We start from the raw sequence: 17,756 nt of genomic DNA on the forward strand, positions 1-17,756 counted from the left end.
ATGGCAGAGAGCGAAGACAGATGCTGGATGGAAGGAAGACAGTGAAAAGAAGATGAGGAAACCAGAGACAACAAACTGTAAATAAAATATATATTTTTATTTTTTTGCTTTAGGATATAGTATTGTAGCTGTGTTAAATGTTTATAAATAGAACATTTAAATAAGGTAATCTTTTTATTGGACTAATTTTAATACATTTCGACTTAACTATCAGAGAAGAAAACCCCCTTCCTGAGGTCAGGATAGGATACTGTAACAGCACTATACTGTATTGACCTGAGGAAGGAGATTTTGGCCTCTGGAAGCCAAATGTATTAGTCCAATAAAATGGTATTATTTTATTTTCTGTATTTGCTTTATTTCTATTTGTTAATTTGTAAAGTGGTGATTGGTATTTGTTAGTTTTTTCAAATTTACATCTGCTGTCTTTATATTTTGCACAGTACTAGGGGACAGTTTCTGTTTCTGTGGTGTTGCATTGTATGCAGAGTCTGGCATCTTGGGGGTTCAGTTTAATTTTTGTCTAAATAGAAAGTTTATGATTACTTATTCTATAGTGGATTAGGATGTATCTCTGTTTGTGAAAAAGACATGGCTTTCGGTTGGCATTGACTGTGCAGGTTTGATGATCTGTACTAATCTGTCTGTTTTCGTTTTACAATAGGTGTTTAAGATGCTTTCCTTTTCCTTGTGTGACTCGTACAAATTACTGTTTATGGTATGGTATGGTAGAATTGCTCTGAGTGTTTTGTATTCTCGGTATGCCTAGTACTGGATTTGGGGGGGGGGGGGGTGTTAAAAAAATGACCGGCCCCGGGTGTCAACTACCCTAGCTACGCCACTGCGCGTGTCCATTTTGGGTCCGAGACCTTACTGCCAGCCATTGACTTACTGGCAAGGTCTCTCGCGTTAACCATGTGGTAATCACCTAAGCGCATCAAGTCGGAGTTACCGCCTGATTTTCACCGCGCCAGAAAATAAAATATATTTTCTGGCATGCATAGCGGATGCACATCAAAAATGAAATTACCACACGGTAGCTGGGCGGTAACTCCAAATTGACGCATGTTGGGCACGCGGAGGCACCTACGCGGCTTAGTAAAAGGGCCCCTCAGCTCCATGAGGGCTGTTGTAGGCCAGATCTAGATTTCTGACAACTTCATTCTGGTACGTGTAGCATTAATCTAATTGGATTCCATAAGAAACCACAAGCACAACCATGCATTGAGATTTAAGATGAGAACCAGGATTAGCCCAAAAATATCTCCCAGCAGGAACTGGGTAGCTTGGCAACTCTGTTTAAAATTGTGAATGTGAGCAGCTGGGCCTCAAATAGGTATTGAGAAGCTCTGGTAGAGGTAAGTGATGGAGCCTCTGAGTGTTAAAGATGAAGAAGACTTGTTAGTGACGCACATGGGGTTCTGGGGTACTGTCTGATCTATAGGGTATTAATAAGAAGATTTTGTCCCTTTCTCTGCTTTTTCCTTCTTCTCACATAGGTTCAACAAATTTTAACTGCACATCCCCTGTAAATGTAAAAGTCGGTGACTCGGTTCAGCTGATCTGCTTTGCTTCCAGTGCTATTTGGAATGTGATTGTGTATGACCCTCTGAATGTTAATGAAAAAATCATCGATATATATGAAAGCAAAACTGTCAGTGCTGATAAGAGAATTACCCTAGAGATTGGGAAGGCCTCACCGCCATACAAGTTCAGCGCCGCTCTTCATATCAGCAGTGTGAACATTTCCGACGCAGGCACCTACATTGTATTTCTTCACGCAGATGGGGGTCATGAAGAATTAAGAATTGAACTGAGAGTTGAAGGTAAGCTTAGAGACTAAATTAAGAATGAAAAGACACAAAAGGCTGATGCGCAGATGTTGTGGGCAACTGTGCGAGTTATGCAGGCAAATCTCTGTTTTTGCAAATCTCTATTTCTGCTCATGACTAAGGAAGCCTTGTACTAAAATGCTAAGCACTAAGGGCACCTTCAGTTAGGTATCGGGACACAGCATGCTAAGCGTGGATTCTATAACGGCAATTACGCATACTCCTGCCGCTGTAGAATACCAATGTAAGTCCGTATATATGCTCCTAACTTTAGACATCATTACTTATGCCATGTCAAAGGCTGTAAGCAGTTAAGTGCGTAAATGCTAGTATTCTGTATCATGCGTTCATAACTGCTAGCCACGCCCCTGACCCGTCCATGCCCTTCCCATGGCCATTATCAGTTTGCTATTAAATTAATTTGCTTCTACTAAAGCTTAGCTCGAGTTGTCTGCAGCAGGGCCCATAGGAATAAAATGGGACCTTCTGCTGATAACTCAAGCTAATCTTTAGTTAAAGACCCCCTAACTCTTGGCAGGTACCACACGCTCATTTTATTTATTTTTAACATTTTATATTTTGCACTTATCTGAAAATTCTAGGTGGATTGCAACTCAAATTCATAAATGAAATCAACAAACATGACAATGACTAAACAAACAGTAAAACGATACAGATACAAATAAATACACTAGTCCTGCTTCAAACGGTATCTACAACAATAATGGGGAGAGGGGCCGCGTAAAATTTGTAGTTACTGCGTGGAAAAATCCCATGTTAAGCCACAGCAACTGCAAAATTTACTGCGCTTTTGAAGTATTCTGGGGCATGGTTTTAGTTTAGCTGGATACCACTGAATATCACTGCTATCTGGTTAAACCTATTCAGCTAAGTTTGCCCACGTAGTTTACAAATCTAAATATGTCTTTAACCCATTAGTGCCCAACACTGGGCACTATTGGGTTAATGAGGTATATTCAGTGATAGGTCTTTATTGGTTACTAGTAAAAATGGCCTGTTTCTGTATGAAATGAAACGGGCGCTACCAAGGTTATTCCCCCCCCCCTCCCTCGCTCTCTCCCTCTGTCCCCTCCAAGTTCCACGGCCCCCTTTCTTCCCTTCCGATTTCCAGGCCGTCCTCCCTCCCCTCTCCCACTCCCCTGCAATTCACCACTTTGTCCATAAGTTTCCAGGTGTTCTGTAAGGGCCTGATTGGGGGTGCTGTTTTGGTTTTTTGTTTGTTTGTTTTTTTTTACAGGTGGTGCATTCCCCCCTCCTCTCCTCTGAGTTCCAGGCCCCCCTCCCCTCTCCTCTGAGTTCCAGGCCCCCCTCCCTCTCTCCCTCCCTCTCTCTCCTTCCCTCTATCCGTCCTCCAAGTTCCAGTCCCCCCTCCCCCGAGTTCCAGACCCCCGCCCCCCTCCAAAATCGGCACCCCCCCTCTCTCAGTCTTACAGACACATCCTTGCGATGCCTCCACCGCGGCCCTCCCCGACACTGGCCCCGCCCATCCCCCTACGTGCACGTCACCCCCCCTCCAAAATCGCCAACCCCCCCCCCCCCCCGCTACCCTCACCTCTCCCCCTCTTACCGGGGTCCTGGCGGCAGCAGTGAAGGGCGAGCAGCAGGCTCGGCGAGTCAGCTGCCTTTTCTTCTCTTCGCTCTCAGCTCTGTCTCTGATCCTGCCCTCATTTCCTGTTTCTGCAAGGGCGAGACCAGAGTCAGAGCTGAGAGCGAAGAGAAGGGAAGGCAGCCGACTCACCGAGCCTGCTGCTCACCCTTCACTGCTGCCGCTGGGACCCCGGTAAGAGGGGGGAGGGGAGGGTAGCAGAGGGGGGTTGACGATTTGGGAGGGAGGGCGACGTGCACATAGGGATGTTTCTGCCCGTTCCCGCTGTTCTTCAACTGTCCGCTGTTCTTTTTGCCAGTCACGCACTCCCCGCGTCTCTCACTGGGATCGTAACCACCTCCTGATGTCAGGCAAGCAGGGTTCTAGTGCTGGCTAATGACGTCAGCAGGTGGTTATGATCCCAGGTAGACACTTTCGAACGTTAACGGAGCAAATTATTATATTAGAAGTCTAGGAGACCCCATAGTTAAAGTTGTCTGGGAAAATATTCAGATAACGTTAATGATCATGAAAGCACCAAATATTTCCCTATAGAAAGCAGGTAAGAGTTATCAAACAGACCCTAGGGGTCTGAGCGACTGAGGGCCAGATGCACAAAGCTTACTATGCTATTAACATTTGCTTTAGACTGGTTTTAGCCTTCTAAAGGTACAAGGAAGGGTGCAAGCGGGGAATGGGGGTGTTCACATGCGGGGGGAGGAAGGGGTCCGATTCACTAGACCACCAGGGAAAATGTTTAAGGGGTGAGGGGGTAGTCAGGGTCCACTGGACCACCAGGGAAAAATTTAAAAGCGTGGGGTCGGTGCATCAGGGCTGTCAAAAATGTGTTTGACAACTCAGATTCACAAACAGCGAGCGATGCACAAAGGAGAATTTGTATGCGATCCCCTTTGTGCATGGCTCGCTGTTTGCGATTCGCTAAATTTTTGTGCTTCAGACCCTGAGTAGGCCTAAAATCACAAATGACTGTATCAAAGCCAGACATGAGAAACAAGTTTCACAGGGTCTCAAAGCCAGGACAGCTTATCTTTAAAACACAGAAGCTGGTGGTGGTCTCAACTGCCACGTTGATCTTTGGTGGTACAGTCTAGATGTTATCATTACATCTCTGTTGGGCACCCAGTATGTCTCATCAGTTCTTATCAGAGATAGGCAGACTTTGGTTCTCACAGGGAAAACGAGCGCTATATGCTCAGGGAGGAAGCATGGTTTAAGAGTGTAGTTTGCTAGCAAATATTTTTTTAAAGCATAGTGTTTGAGTTATTTTCTATTTGAAAAAGTTAACTCTTTCCCTTCCATTCCTCTGTACAAAGACTACTCTGCTGTTCTGATCCTATGGAAAACTGAAGATGACTTGGGACTTTTACATTTTTGTGGTAAAATTGGGCTTATTTTCCAGTCTAAATTTTTTTTGTTTGTTTGTTTGCTTCACATTTCTTTTCATACAGATGTTTAAATGCTTATTAATGCATGCTATTATTTATTCATTATGTATTTATTAGGATTTATTTACTGCCTTTTTGAAGGAATTTACTCAAGGCAGTGTACAACAAGAATAAGTCAAACATAAGCAACAGACAATTACAGCAGTAAAAATATTAAAATAACAACACAAAGTATGGCATAGAGGGGCATAATCAAATGGGGTGTCCATCTTTAAGGACGTCCATCTTCGAGAACGTCCCCGCGATGGGGCGGTACGAAACGTATTTTCGAAAAAGATGGGCATCCATCTTTCGTTTCGAAAATACGGTTTGGATGGACCAAATGCCATGGATTTGGTCCTTTCTGAGATGGGCGTTATTTTTTTTTTAGCGATAATGGAAACTAAAAACGCCCAGCTCAGAAACGTCCTAATCCAAGCCATTTGGTCGTGGGAGGGACAAATGTACATAATACGTAATAAAACATTTTAATAGACAGCATAGGGAATAAGCAAAGATGGAACATATAGATATGTAAGAGGAGTTAAAAATAAAGGAGGAGATTCTATATATGGCTCCTAAAAATTCAGCACTGACTAAGCGTATTCTATAATCGGCACCTAGGTTTAGGCACCAATTATAGAATATATTTAGTTGATATTTCAGCGCCAATATCTACGCACATTCATTTGCGCCAATGAAAAACAGGTATAAATCTCAGCTTGTAGATTAAGGTGCAATGGGCCATATTCTATAACTAGGTGCCTAAATTTTGGAACGCCCATAAAATGCCCATAACCATGCCCCTTTTTGCCTCCGCACAGAAGAAGTTTGCACATCATTACAGAATACGCTTAGTGAGTTGTGTGTCTAAATTCTAATGGATGCCAGTTACTGCACGTTATTGCTTGTTAAGTGCTATTATCAACACACATTAGCTTGTTAAGCCGATTTAGTTATGTGCGGTGTTATAGAATCCGTGACGATTTTAGCACCTAAATCTAAGCACACTATATAGAGTCCGGGGGAATGGGACTAATTTAAAGAAAGTTGCATATGAAATCAGAGAGGTGCTTAAATATTCTCAGCTAGATGTCCTGCTACAGTATGTCCATCCGTTGCCACTCCTTGTGTGTGTGAGACTAGCAAGTTAATTAGTTCTTCCATTAAAGACCTGATTGAACAGCCAAGCTTTCACCTGATTCCTGTAGTAGAGATAGTCTTGTGTTAAGCAAAGTCTTTCAGGGAATACGTTTTTGAGTTTGGGAGTTACTCCAGAGAAGGCTCACTGGCAAGTATCACATTTTGTAATCTCCTTTTGGAGCTCTGAACCCCCTAACATGCTTGATTTCCCTCCTGACTCCACCCTCAAATAAGTCCCCCCCCTCCCCCCCCCCCCCCCCCCCCCCACACACACACAGGCCCCTTTCCACATCTCAGCAGGCCCTCTGGGCCTACTCAAAACTAGAGGTCATGGCAGCTATTTTTAATCTGGATCTACCAGAGGTAGGAATGAGTGGGTTTGTTCCTGTCTGGACGACCACTAGACCATCAATTATGTTAAGGTAGGCCCATGAGGGATGGAGTTTTGTAGGGATGTGGGAGGTGGGCCCAGAGGGAGCCTTTTCCAAACCATGTTCTGGAGGGAATCGACTCTTGGTGGTGGTGGAGATTGGACTATGTTATAGGTGGAGTCATGTTGGGAAGGTTGGACCCACCTTGATCCAGCATCCCTTTCTTCCCACTTTGCTACAGAACCAGCCACAACCCCCAACCTCCTTACAGGTGAGCCCCAAGCTGAAGTCCTACAGGGCACAGACCCATGCTGAAGTGCTGCAGTGTCTCCCCCCCCCCCCTTCGACAGGAAGTGTGCCTCGGTGGGGAGGGGGAGGCAGGACACAGCAGTACTTCAGCACAGGCCTGTACGTATGTCCTGCTGAGTGCTCACTCTTGGGACCAATGTGCAGGACTGCTCCCCCCCCCCCCTCCATTGTGCCACCTTAGGTGATTAGGTGGTCCACCTAGTGATGAAATGAAGGACAGCTTTATGGAACAGCTGGTGCAGGAGCCGATGAGAGAAGGAAAAATTCTAGACTTGGTCCTTAGTGGAGCGCATGATCTGGTGAGGGACATTATGGTACTGAGGCCGGTTGACAACAGTGATCATAATATGATCAGTTTTGATATCAACCTTGGAAGTCAAATACGTTAGCGTTTAACTTTAAAAAAGGAGACTATGATAAAAATGAGAAGAACGGTGGAAAAAAAAACTTAGGGGGACAACTGAGAGGGTAAAAACTGTACAACAGGCATGGACACTGTTCAAAAATACCATCCTGGAGGCCCAGGCCAAACATTCCACTAATTAGAAAAGAAAGACGGAACTCCAAAAGACAACCGGCCTGGTTGAAAGTGAGGTGAAGGAAGCTATTAGGGCTAAAAGAAATGCCTTCAAAATTTGGAAGAAGGAACCGTCTGAAAATAACAAGAAGCAGCATAAGGAGTGTCAAAGCAAATGCAAGGCGCAGATAAAGAAGGCCAAGAGGGCTTACGAAAAAAAGATAGCATTAGAGGCAAAAAAACATAGTAAAATTTTTTTTTCGGTATATTAAAAGCAGGAAGCCGGCAAAAGAATCGGTTGGGCCGCTGGATGACCGAGGGGTAAAAGAGGCGATCAAGGAAGACAAAGACGTAGCGGAGAGATTGAATGAATTCTTTGCTTCGGTCTTCACCGAGGAAGATTTGGGTGGGATACTGGTGTCGGAAATGATATTTCAAGCGGAAGAGTCGGAGAAACTTACTGACTTCACGGTAAACCTGGAGGACGTAATGGGGCAGTTCAGCAAACTGAAGAGTAGCAAATCTCCTGGACCGGATGGTATTCATCCTAGAGTACTGATAGAACTGAAAAATGAGCTTGCGGAACTACTGCTAGTGATATGCAATTTATCCTTAAAATCGAGCGTGGTACTGGAAGATTGGAGGGTGGGCAATGTAACACCCATTTTTAAAAAAGGTTACAGGGGAGATCCGGGAAATTATAGACCGGTGAGTCTGACGTCGGTGCTGGGGAAAATGGTAGAGGCTATTATTAAAAACAAAATTACAGAGCACATCCGAGGACATGGATTACTTTGACCAAGTCAGCACGGCTTTTGTGTGGGGAAATCTTGCCTGACCAATTTACTTCAATTCTTTGAAGGAGTAAACAAACATGTGGACAAAGGGGAGCCGGTTGATATTGTGTATCTGGATTTTCAAAAGGCGTTTGACAAGGTACCTCATGAAAGGCTACAGAGGAAATTGGAGGGTCAGGGGATAGGAGGAAATGTCCTATTGTGGATTAAAAACTGGTTGAAGGATAGGAAACAGAGAGTGGGGTTAAATGGGCAGTATTCACAATGGAGAAGGGTAGTTAGTGGGGTTCCTCAGGTGTCTGTGCTAGGACCGTTGCTTTTTAATATATTTATAAATGATTTAGAGATGGGAGTAACTAGCGAGGTAATTAAATTTGCTGATGACACAAAGTTATTCAAAGTCGTTAACTCGCGACAGGATTGTGAAAAATTACAGAAGGACCCTACGAGACTGGGAGACTGGGCGGCTAAATGGCAGATGACGTTTAATGTGAGCAAGTGCAAGGTGATGCATGTGAGAAAAAAGAACCCGAATTATAGCTACGTCATGCAAGGTTCCACATTAGGAGTTACGGACCAAGAAAGGGATCTGGGTGTCGTCGTCGATAATACACTGAAACCTTCTGCTCAGTGTGCTGCTGCGGCTCGGAAAGCTAATAGAATGTTGGGTATTATTAGGAAAGGTATGGAAAACAGGCATGAGGATACTATAATGCCGTTATATCGCTCCATGGTGCGACCGCACCTTGAGTATTGTGTCCAATTCTGGTCGCCACATCTCAAGAAAGATATAATGGAATTGGAAAAGGTGCAGCGAAGGGCGACTAAAATGATAGCGGGGGTGGGACGACTTCCCTATGAAGAAAGACTAAGGAGGCTAGGGCTTTTCAACTTGGAGAAGAGATGGCTGAGGGGAGACATGATAGAGGTATATAAAATAATGAGTGGAGTGGAACAGGTGGATGTGAAGCGTCTGTTCACGCTATCCAAAAATTATAGGACTAGGGGGCATGCAGTGTAGTAAATTTAAAACAAATCGGAGAAAATATTTCTTCACCCAACGCGTAATTAAACTCTGGAATTCGTTGCCGGAGAACGTGGTGAAGGCGGTTAGCTTGGCAGAGTTTTAAAAGGGGTTAGACGGATTCCTAAAGGACAAGTCCATAAACCGCTACTAAATTTACTTGGGAAAAATCCACAATTCCAGGAATGACATGTATGGAATGTTTGTACGTTTGGGAAGCTTGCCAGGTGCCCTTGGCCTGGATTGGCCGCTGTCGTGGACAGGATGCTGGGCTCGATGGACCTTTGGTCTTTTCCCAGTGTGGCATTACTTATGGTAGGGCAGGCGCTGACTGAATGGGCTGTGTTTATCTACGTAAAGGGGTTTTGTAAATTATACCCAGTATGCTTGTTATAGTCTGATTGTGCTTTTCCTTAAGCAGTGGTGGTGGTTTTTGTGGTGAGACACCTCTCCAAGAAAAGCGGAAATGAAATACTTTTCTCAGCTGCTGCTTCTAGGTTTGTCTAAGTTTCGCAATTAGCCAGTGCATCTCTACTTTTGAAAGACTTCAAATTAACTATATATTTTTTATTTATTTACTATATTTAAGTAAGAAAAACATACATAATTAATAAAACACAAAATCATGACCAGCAATAAAAATGATGATAATCAATACATTCCTCCAACTAACTAAAAACAATTATAATATCCTTCATTCCTCCCATAAAAGCCTTCAAAAATGTGGGTTTTCACACCGCAACTTGGAGCTGGCCCATTTGGTAAAGAGACAACATTGTTTGGTTCGTTACATCAGGATATTTTCATACCAGACATTTATAACAAATGATGTGTGAGAATGGCTTGGTGGGGAAGGTGAGATGAGAGAGCCTCACATTATTATAACCAAGAGAAGTGGTGCCATAAGTCTTAGTTCATAATTATTCCTCTTTTATTATTTAACATAGAAACAGAGAAATTCATGACAGATAAAAGCCATAGACCTGATATTCAAAAGATTTATGCTCCTAAATTTCAGACCCTTTCTAAACTGCTCTAAGCAGGGGCGTAGCCAGACCTCGAGGTGGAAGGGGGTCAGAGCCCAAAGTGGGGGGGTGGGGGGTGGCACATTTTGGTCCGCCTCCCTGATGCCGCCGCCACTCCCAACCCACCGCCACTGCTGCACATACCTGTGACCAACTACTACAGAAGCAAAGGCGAAAAATGTAAAGCAAAAGTAGAACTTGAAAAGTGTCCCTTTATTTAATACAATGATTTTGTTTGTTACATTTGTATCCCACCTTTTCCCACTTATTAGTAGGCTCAAAGTGGCTTACATAGTTCCGGAGAGGTGGTTACAGACTCCGATGTGAAAAAATATAGTATAAGGGTACTATTACAGTGACAAGTACAGTACAGAAATTATGACCTGGGGGTAGAACTTAACCATTCCGTTCACAGCTTTTTGTTTTTATGTAAAAAAAACCCATGAACAGAATCCATATTGTTTGGATTCTGAAGGGCAACTCCATCTGCCCTCTTCACTCACCTAAAACTGAATAATACAACATTAGCATTTCGAAAAAGAAATTAGGAGCTCCTTTTAGAAAGCAGCGTTAAGCCCAACGCGGGCTTACCGCTTGCTACAAAGCAAGTACTGCCAGGCTACCGCAGCAGCCTGGCGGTACTTCCCACCCCCAGTGCGCCATCATATCTGGTGTTACAAAAATATCTTTATTTTTGTTGCGCCGGTGTGTACCCGATGGTAATCTAGCACCGGGTTAGCATGGGAGCCCTTACTGCCAACCCAGTAAGGGTTCTCCCCAAAATGACCACGTGGCAAAGAGTTCATTTGCCGCAAAGCCATTTCTTTAAATAACCAAAGACTTGCCTTTTACCCGCTTTGGTAAAAGGGGTCCTCGGTGCAAGTCAAAAACACGCACTAACACCAGCACAGGCACCGTTTTGCCGCAGTTTGGTAAAAGGGGCTTTAAATCAGTCTCAGTCTGGACTAAAACTGGATGAGTCCCAGAATTCATACGACTTTTGGGTAGTTAGGTTTCAAAGGAATGCCTTAATTAGATTGATGGAATGAAACCACCTTATTTTCGAAGGAGATCGCCGGCCATCTTCCGACACAAATCGGGAGATGGCCAGCGATCTCCTGAACCCGGCCAAATCGGTATAATCAAAAGCCGATTTTGGCCGGCGCCAACTGCTTTCCGTCTTGGAGCCAGCCAAACTTCAAGGGGGCATGTCGGTAGGGTAGCGAAGGCGGGACAGGGTGAGACTAGGGCGTGCTCACGAGATGGCCGGCTTCGCCCAATAATGGAAAAAAGAAAGCTGGCCCTGACGAGCATTTCGCCGGCTTCACTTGCTCCCTTTTTTTTCAGGACCAAGCTTCAAAAAGGTGCCCCAACTGACCAAATGACCAGCGGAGGGAATTGGGGATGACCTCCCCTTACTCCCCCAGTGATCACTAACCCCTCCCACCCAAAAAAATATATTTTTGCCAGCCTCTATGCCAGCTTGAAATGTCATATCCAGCTCCCTGACAGCAGTATGCAGGTCCCTGGAGCAGTATTTAGTGGGTGAAGTGCACTTACTTCAGGCAGGTGGACCCAGGCCCATCCCCCCCACCTGTTACACTTGTGGTGGTAAATGTTAACCCTACAAAACACCCCAAAACCCACTGTACCCACATGTAGGTGCCCCCCTTCATCCCTAAGGGCTATGGTAGTGGTGTACAGTTGTGGGGAGTGGGCTTTGGGGGGGATTTGGGGGGCTCAGCACCCAAGGTAAGGGAGCTATGTTCCTGGGAGCATTTTATGAAGTCCACTGCAGTGCCCCCTAGGGTGCCTGGTTGGTGTCCTGGCATGTCAGGGGGACCAATGCACTAAAAATGCTGGCTCCTCCCACGACCAAATGCCTTGGATTCGGCCAGGTTTGAGATCGCCGGCATTAGTTTCCATTATCGGTGAAAACCGTTGCTGGCCATCTTTGACATTTGGCCGGCCCCAACCTTATTATCGAAACGAAAGATGGCCGGCCATCTTTTTCGATAATACGGTTCGGGACTGCTCTTTGCGGCACCGGCCAAATAGATGGCCGACCATCTATTTGGCCGGCGCCATTTGATTATGCCCCTCAAAGTGTGTGCAGGGGCTAAAGGGGCAAAAATGATGATAGGGATGGTACGTCTTCCCTTTGAGGAAAAGCTAAAGCGGCTAGGGCTGTTCAGCTTGGAGAAAAGACGGTTGAGGGGAGATATGATAGAGGACTGTAAAATAATGAGTGGAGTGAAGAGGATAGATGTGAAGCGTCTGTTTACTCTTTCCAAAAATACTAGGACTAGGGGGCATTCGATGAAGCTACAAAGTAGTAAATTTTAAATGAATCAGAGAAAATTGTTCTTCACTCAACGTGTAATTAAACTCTGGAATTCATTGCCAGAGAATGTGGTAAAAGCGGTTAGCTTAGCGGGGTTTAAAAAAAGGTTTGGAGGAGCGACGCCTTCCCTGGAACAGGATGCCATCACTCTATCCTCACCGGATATTTCCCCTCCTCCGTGTCCCGCGCACTACCGAGAAGCGGTGGATTCTCCAACAACGTCCGAAGTTGACGTTGTGGACTATTCGGCGGCTGGCGCTGCTGAGGCAGTGAACGGGAGGGATCTTCAACAACAAGAGCATGTAGCTCACACGGAGGTAACCCTTGAGGCCATATGGGCAATGTTAAAAACTTTAAATCAAACAGTTCTAAAGGCAGCTGCTGATACAGCTTCTTTAGTGATTAAAGTAGACTCTTTGCAAACCTCATTTGAAAAAATTAAGCAAGATACTGCTATACAGAATGAAGTATTTCAACAAGAGATTTCTACAATAAAAAATACAACACTCTCTCTGGTAAAAGATAAAACCTTTATTCATAGCAAAATAAATCAATTGGAGAACTATAATAGGAGACTTAACCTGAGAGTTTTAAATTTCCCCAAAATGGTTGAACTGAGTGGTCTGGAACTATTCAAAAAATATCTTACTGAGGTTCTCGGTTGTTCCTCTGAGATGATTCCTCCTATAAATAAAATATATTATCTTCCAATACCAAAAAAAAAAATGGAGGAACAAGGGAGAAAATCAGAAGAACATGGAATCCAAGCTGAAGGATTACAAAACTTAACGGCTTTCCTGGAAAATTCATTACCTGCAGTTTATACTCGCTCAACTTTACTTGTGTCTTTGGTCTTCGAACAAGACCTAAATTCAATTATGAAACTGTATTTCAAAAATGCTCAAAAAACTTTTTTGGGATCTCGCTTGTGGATTTACCCAGATGTCACTAAAATTACCCAGGAAAAAAGACGGGAGTTCCTCTTATTGAGAGATGAAGTTAAAGCTCTGGGGGCTAGCTTTTTGCTAGCATATCCATGTAAATGTCAAATTAAATATTTGGATAATAAGTACATTTTTTTTGAACCTGAACAATTGAAAAGTTTTGTTGAAACAAAGAAGATTGTCAAGTGACCTCTTGGACTAAGGGGAACAATGAAGTATTGAGAACCCGTGGGGCGGTCTAGGTCCTATTACCTAAATAAGGGAAATAATTTGATTTTGTCTCCTCAAGTTCTTTAACTCCCCCTTATTTGTGGTCTAAGATAGGAAAATATTGTTTCTAAGGATATGTGAAATATTATTGTGATTTCTTTTGAATGATTTTTCAATTCCGAGTTATCTTAAACAAGTATATCTTGTAATTATTTGAAACTTATAAATAAATAAATTAAAAAAAAAAAAGGTTTGGAGGGCTTCCTAAAGGAAAAATCCATAGACCATTATTAAAATGGACTTGGGGAGAATCCACTTCTTATTTCTGGAATAAGCAACATAATATGTTTTGTACTTTTTGGGGATCTTGCCAGGTATTTGTGACCTGGATTGGCCACTGTTGGAAACAGGGTGCTGGGCTTGATGGACCTTTGGTCTGTCCCAGTATGGCAATACTTATGTACTTATGTCTTTCAGTCCCATACAGTAACATCAGCATGACTCAGAATCAAAGTGCGGTTTTTTGTGAGGCACAAGGAGGAAGCGTTGAAGGACAGATTCACTGGTTTGACGGCCATCAGAGAAACTGGACAAAGAGTGCAGAGATGATAAGTAACAAAATGGAAAATGGCCGCTTCATGCTTACCAGCGTTCTGCACCTGAAACCGTTCTCCATCATGGAAAAGTACTGCTGTACCGTTGTGTACAGGCTGATGGGGAACACCGAGGAGATGAGCTCCTGTATCAGCACCAACGAAAAGCATCAAGGTAAAACTCTTTTGCTCTCTGTCATTTTCATTTTCTGCAAAGTTAGGGATACTCATCAAACAGCTTGCTGGTTTCCCAGATTTTCCAGGCTGTGTTTGGATGCTTTGGAAACACCACAGAGGAATATAACTGGGCAAAGAAAACTAAACTTAAAGTAACGACTTTAAAAAATGAAACATTTTTGAACTGCACAACCCATTGAATTTATGTAAATATAATTATACTAGTAAAACATGCCCGTTTCTTGCGCAAATGAAATGGGCGCTAGCACGGTTTCCTTCCAAACCTCCCCCCCTCCCTACTCACCCCTTCGGCATTCTGAAGGCACTGACCGGCATTGTTGCGGACCTCGGCACGCCACCTTCAATCTGCTTTGTCGTGGGTTGTGAAGCCACTGACGCCATTGCTCCGCCCTCGACGTCATCACGTTTGACGCGAGGGCGGGGCCCCAACACTGTTTTCGGTGGCTTCACCACCACAAAGGCTTCGAACCGGAAGGAAGTGCCTGGAGGACCTGACAGTGACGTCAGTGTCCTCACAACGTTGAGGGTGAGTTTTGTTATAGAGGATCTAGGCATATTTTGGGTGGGGCAAAAAAAAATACAGGTGCATTCCCCATTTCAGAAGAGGAATGCTGAGATCAATGTTGGGATTTAAAACTGCTCCTGGAGACATCTGTTTTGTGCAACGCGTCACTGGAGGAATTAGTCCCCCAGTAATTTTTGTCCCTCTTGAAAGTGATACCGGCTTATGTCATCAGGTGTATATTATGTGATAGCATGGGAGAACAAAGCTGTATATATTTCTTAAATAGCAAACAACCAAGATCTGCATCAGAAGTGATGCAAAAGAAAACGGATCCCAGATGACCTGCTCCAAAAACAAATTCTCTTTATTAAAACAATCACCCGATGTGGTCCATGTTTCGCCCACTCATGGGCTGTTTCAGCGGTACAATACCAAAGGTTGGAATGCTAAAGGATTTGCAGTCCCAAGTAAAATATGCAAAATGCTCAGCAACACAATACTCACAGCAATATCGTCACCCATGCGTTGAAACTCTCTGCTTAGTGGCATCTAAGAAAGTAAATAAAATGTTAGGAATTATTAGAAAAGTAATGGAAAACAAAAATGAGAATGCCTTTCTATCGTTCCATGGTGTGACCGCACTTCAAATATAATTCTAGTCATCACATCTCAAAAAAGACATAGCAGCATTAAAAAAAAAAAAGTAGAGAAGGGCGACGAAAATGATAAAGGGGATGGGATGACTTCCCTATGAGGAAAGGCTGAAGTGGCTAGGGCTGTTCAGCTTGGAGAAAAGACAGCTGAGGGGAGATATGATAGAGGACTATAAAATAATGAGTGCAGTGGAACAAGTAGATGTGAATCACTTGTTTACTGTTTCCAAAAATACTAGGACTAGGGAGCACGCAATGAAGCTACTAAGTAGTAATTTGTAAAACAAATCAGAATAAAATATTTCTTCATTCAACGTGTAATTAAACTCTGGAATTTGTTGTCAGATAATGTGATAAAAGCAGTTAGCTTAACAGGATTTAAAAAAGGTTTGTATAGTTTCCTAAAAAAAACAAAAGTCCATAAGCCATTATTAAGATGAACTTGGGAAAATCCACTTCTTATTTCTAGCATAAGCAGCATAAAATCAGTTTTACTATTCTGGGATCTTGCCAGGTTCTTTTAAACTGAATTGGCCACTGTTGGAAACGGGATACTGGGCTTGATGAACCTTCGGTTTTTCCCAGTATGGCAGCGCTTATTCATTTATTTATCAGGACGTATTTACCACCTTTTTAAAGGAATTCACTCAAGGTGGTGTAAAGTAGGGATAAATCAAACATAAGCAATAGACAATTACAGCAGTAAAAATATTCAAATAACAGTACAGAGTATGGCGTGGTAACACAATACATGACAAGAGGAATAGCTTCTGGACTGGGAAAGACCAAGGCGATGATGCTGATGTTCTTATGACGCAGACTGTTCTCAATGTAGTTCATCTGGGATCTGTTTTATTTTGCATATAGTTCATAAATGACGGACATACACATTTATGTGCCGGCATATAAACCTTTATATTGCCATGTTAATCCTGTTGGTATTGTGAAATGGATGTTTCCGCCACAGATAACCTCCACATACACATCCATTCCTGGATTTATTTTACAACCGACTCTACACCAACAGATCCTGTTCTAATATACTAGTAGAATGTGACACATCCTGACCTGGTCATGTCAGTTCCAATTTGTACGCCCTGCCTTTGTTGCTTTTAGTAAAGATAAGGAATGTGTTGGCAGGGATAAAAAAAAAAATACATTTGGAAAATGAAAATACAGCAAACTACCATTTTGAATTCTTTCTGGGGGGTTTTTCTCCATTACAGGTAGTAATGAAGAATCCAGGAAAGTATATTGGATTATTATGATACCTTGCGTTCTGATGGCCTTTGTAGCTTTAGTGATTTATTTTCATCCTGGAAAACGTCATTTCAAACAAGGTAGGAGAGTACATTTTGTATAAATAGGGGACTCTGATGGCCTACAAATTGGTGATTAGCAGTGGCAGAAGAAGGGTTCAATTCCCACCTCCACAGGTTATTCAAGTCTGGGAATGGTGCAAAAGTAGCACTCACAACCCTTGGAGGAAGACGAGTCAGAATTGCTGTGGCAATGACACCTAAAACTAGGAATGGGCAGCTGAAAAATTGTCCCATGTCATTTTCAACATAGATCTATTTGTTTTGGATAATGTTCCATTTTATTTCGGAGTCAACAGCTATTCTGTTCTATTCCGGCATTTGTATCCCGCCTATAACAAGGGTGGAATCAAAGCGGGTAACAAAAAAACTATCTCCCTGAAAACAGTTGGCTTATCACCGAACTAGAATACAAAAAATAATAAATTTACTAACTAATATAAAATTTACTAGAAAGAAAAGTTTTCAAAACTTTCAAAATTGAAAATAATGGATAAAAGCTGAATATGCAAAAATAGTCAGCTCGCTTCCGCTGAATATTACTGGTTAGCGCCTAGCGGATAGCCGATTATATTGTGTGATATAACTGGCTATCGGCCGATTATTTAGTGCATTGCTGGCTAAACTTGGTGGCTAAATTTAGCCACAAAAATAGCAGGTATATCTTTGACCGGTTCAAATTTAACCAGCCAGTGTTGAATATCGGCTTGGTCGGTTAAATTTAAACTGGCCAAAATACACCTTGGGTATTCAGTGCCAATCACCGTAAACAGCCTGGCATTGAATATTCTGGTTCAGCACCGACCACGGTCTGAATATCGGGCCCATTGTGATTTACACTTCAGGTACTGTAGGCATTTTCCTACTCAAGAGGGCTTATTATTTAAGGGGTCCTTTTACTAAGCTGAGGTAAAATCTGGG

General features: G+C 43.1%; 1 protein-coding gene across 1 annotated transcript in view; it reads left to right on the plus strand.

Annotated features, from left to right (window-relative positions):
* The window catches only part of LOC115472553, a 133,909-nt gene that overhangs the window by 113,201 nt on the left and 2,952 nt on the right, over positions 1-17,756 (plus strand). The window contains exons 4-5 of the mRNA XM_030206850.1: positions 14,044-14,335; positions 16,743-16,856. Of these exons, the coding sequence (XP_030062710.1) occupies positions 14,044-14,335; positions 16,743-16,856 (406 nt within the window). The remainder of the gene's footprint in view (positions 1-14,043; positions 14,336-16,742; positions 16,857-17,756) is intronic.

This window comes from Microcaecilia unicolor, chromosome 6, assembly GCF_901765095.1.
Source record: "Microcaecilia unicolor chromosome 6, aMicUni1.1, whole genome shotgun sequence".
Classification (NCBI taxonomy): domain Eukaryota; kingdom Metazoa; phylum Chordata; class Amphibia; order Gymnophiona; family Siphonopidae; genus Microcaecilia; species Microcaecilia unicolor.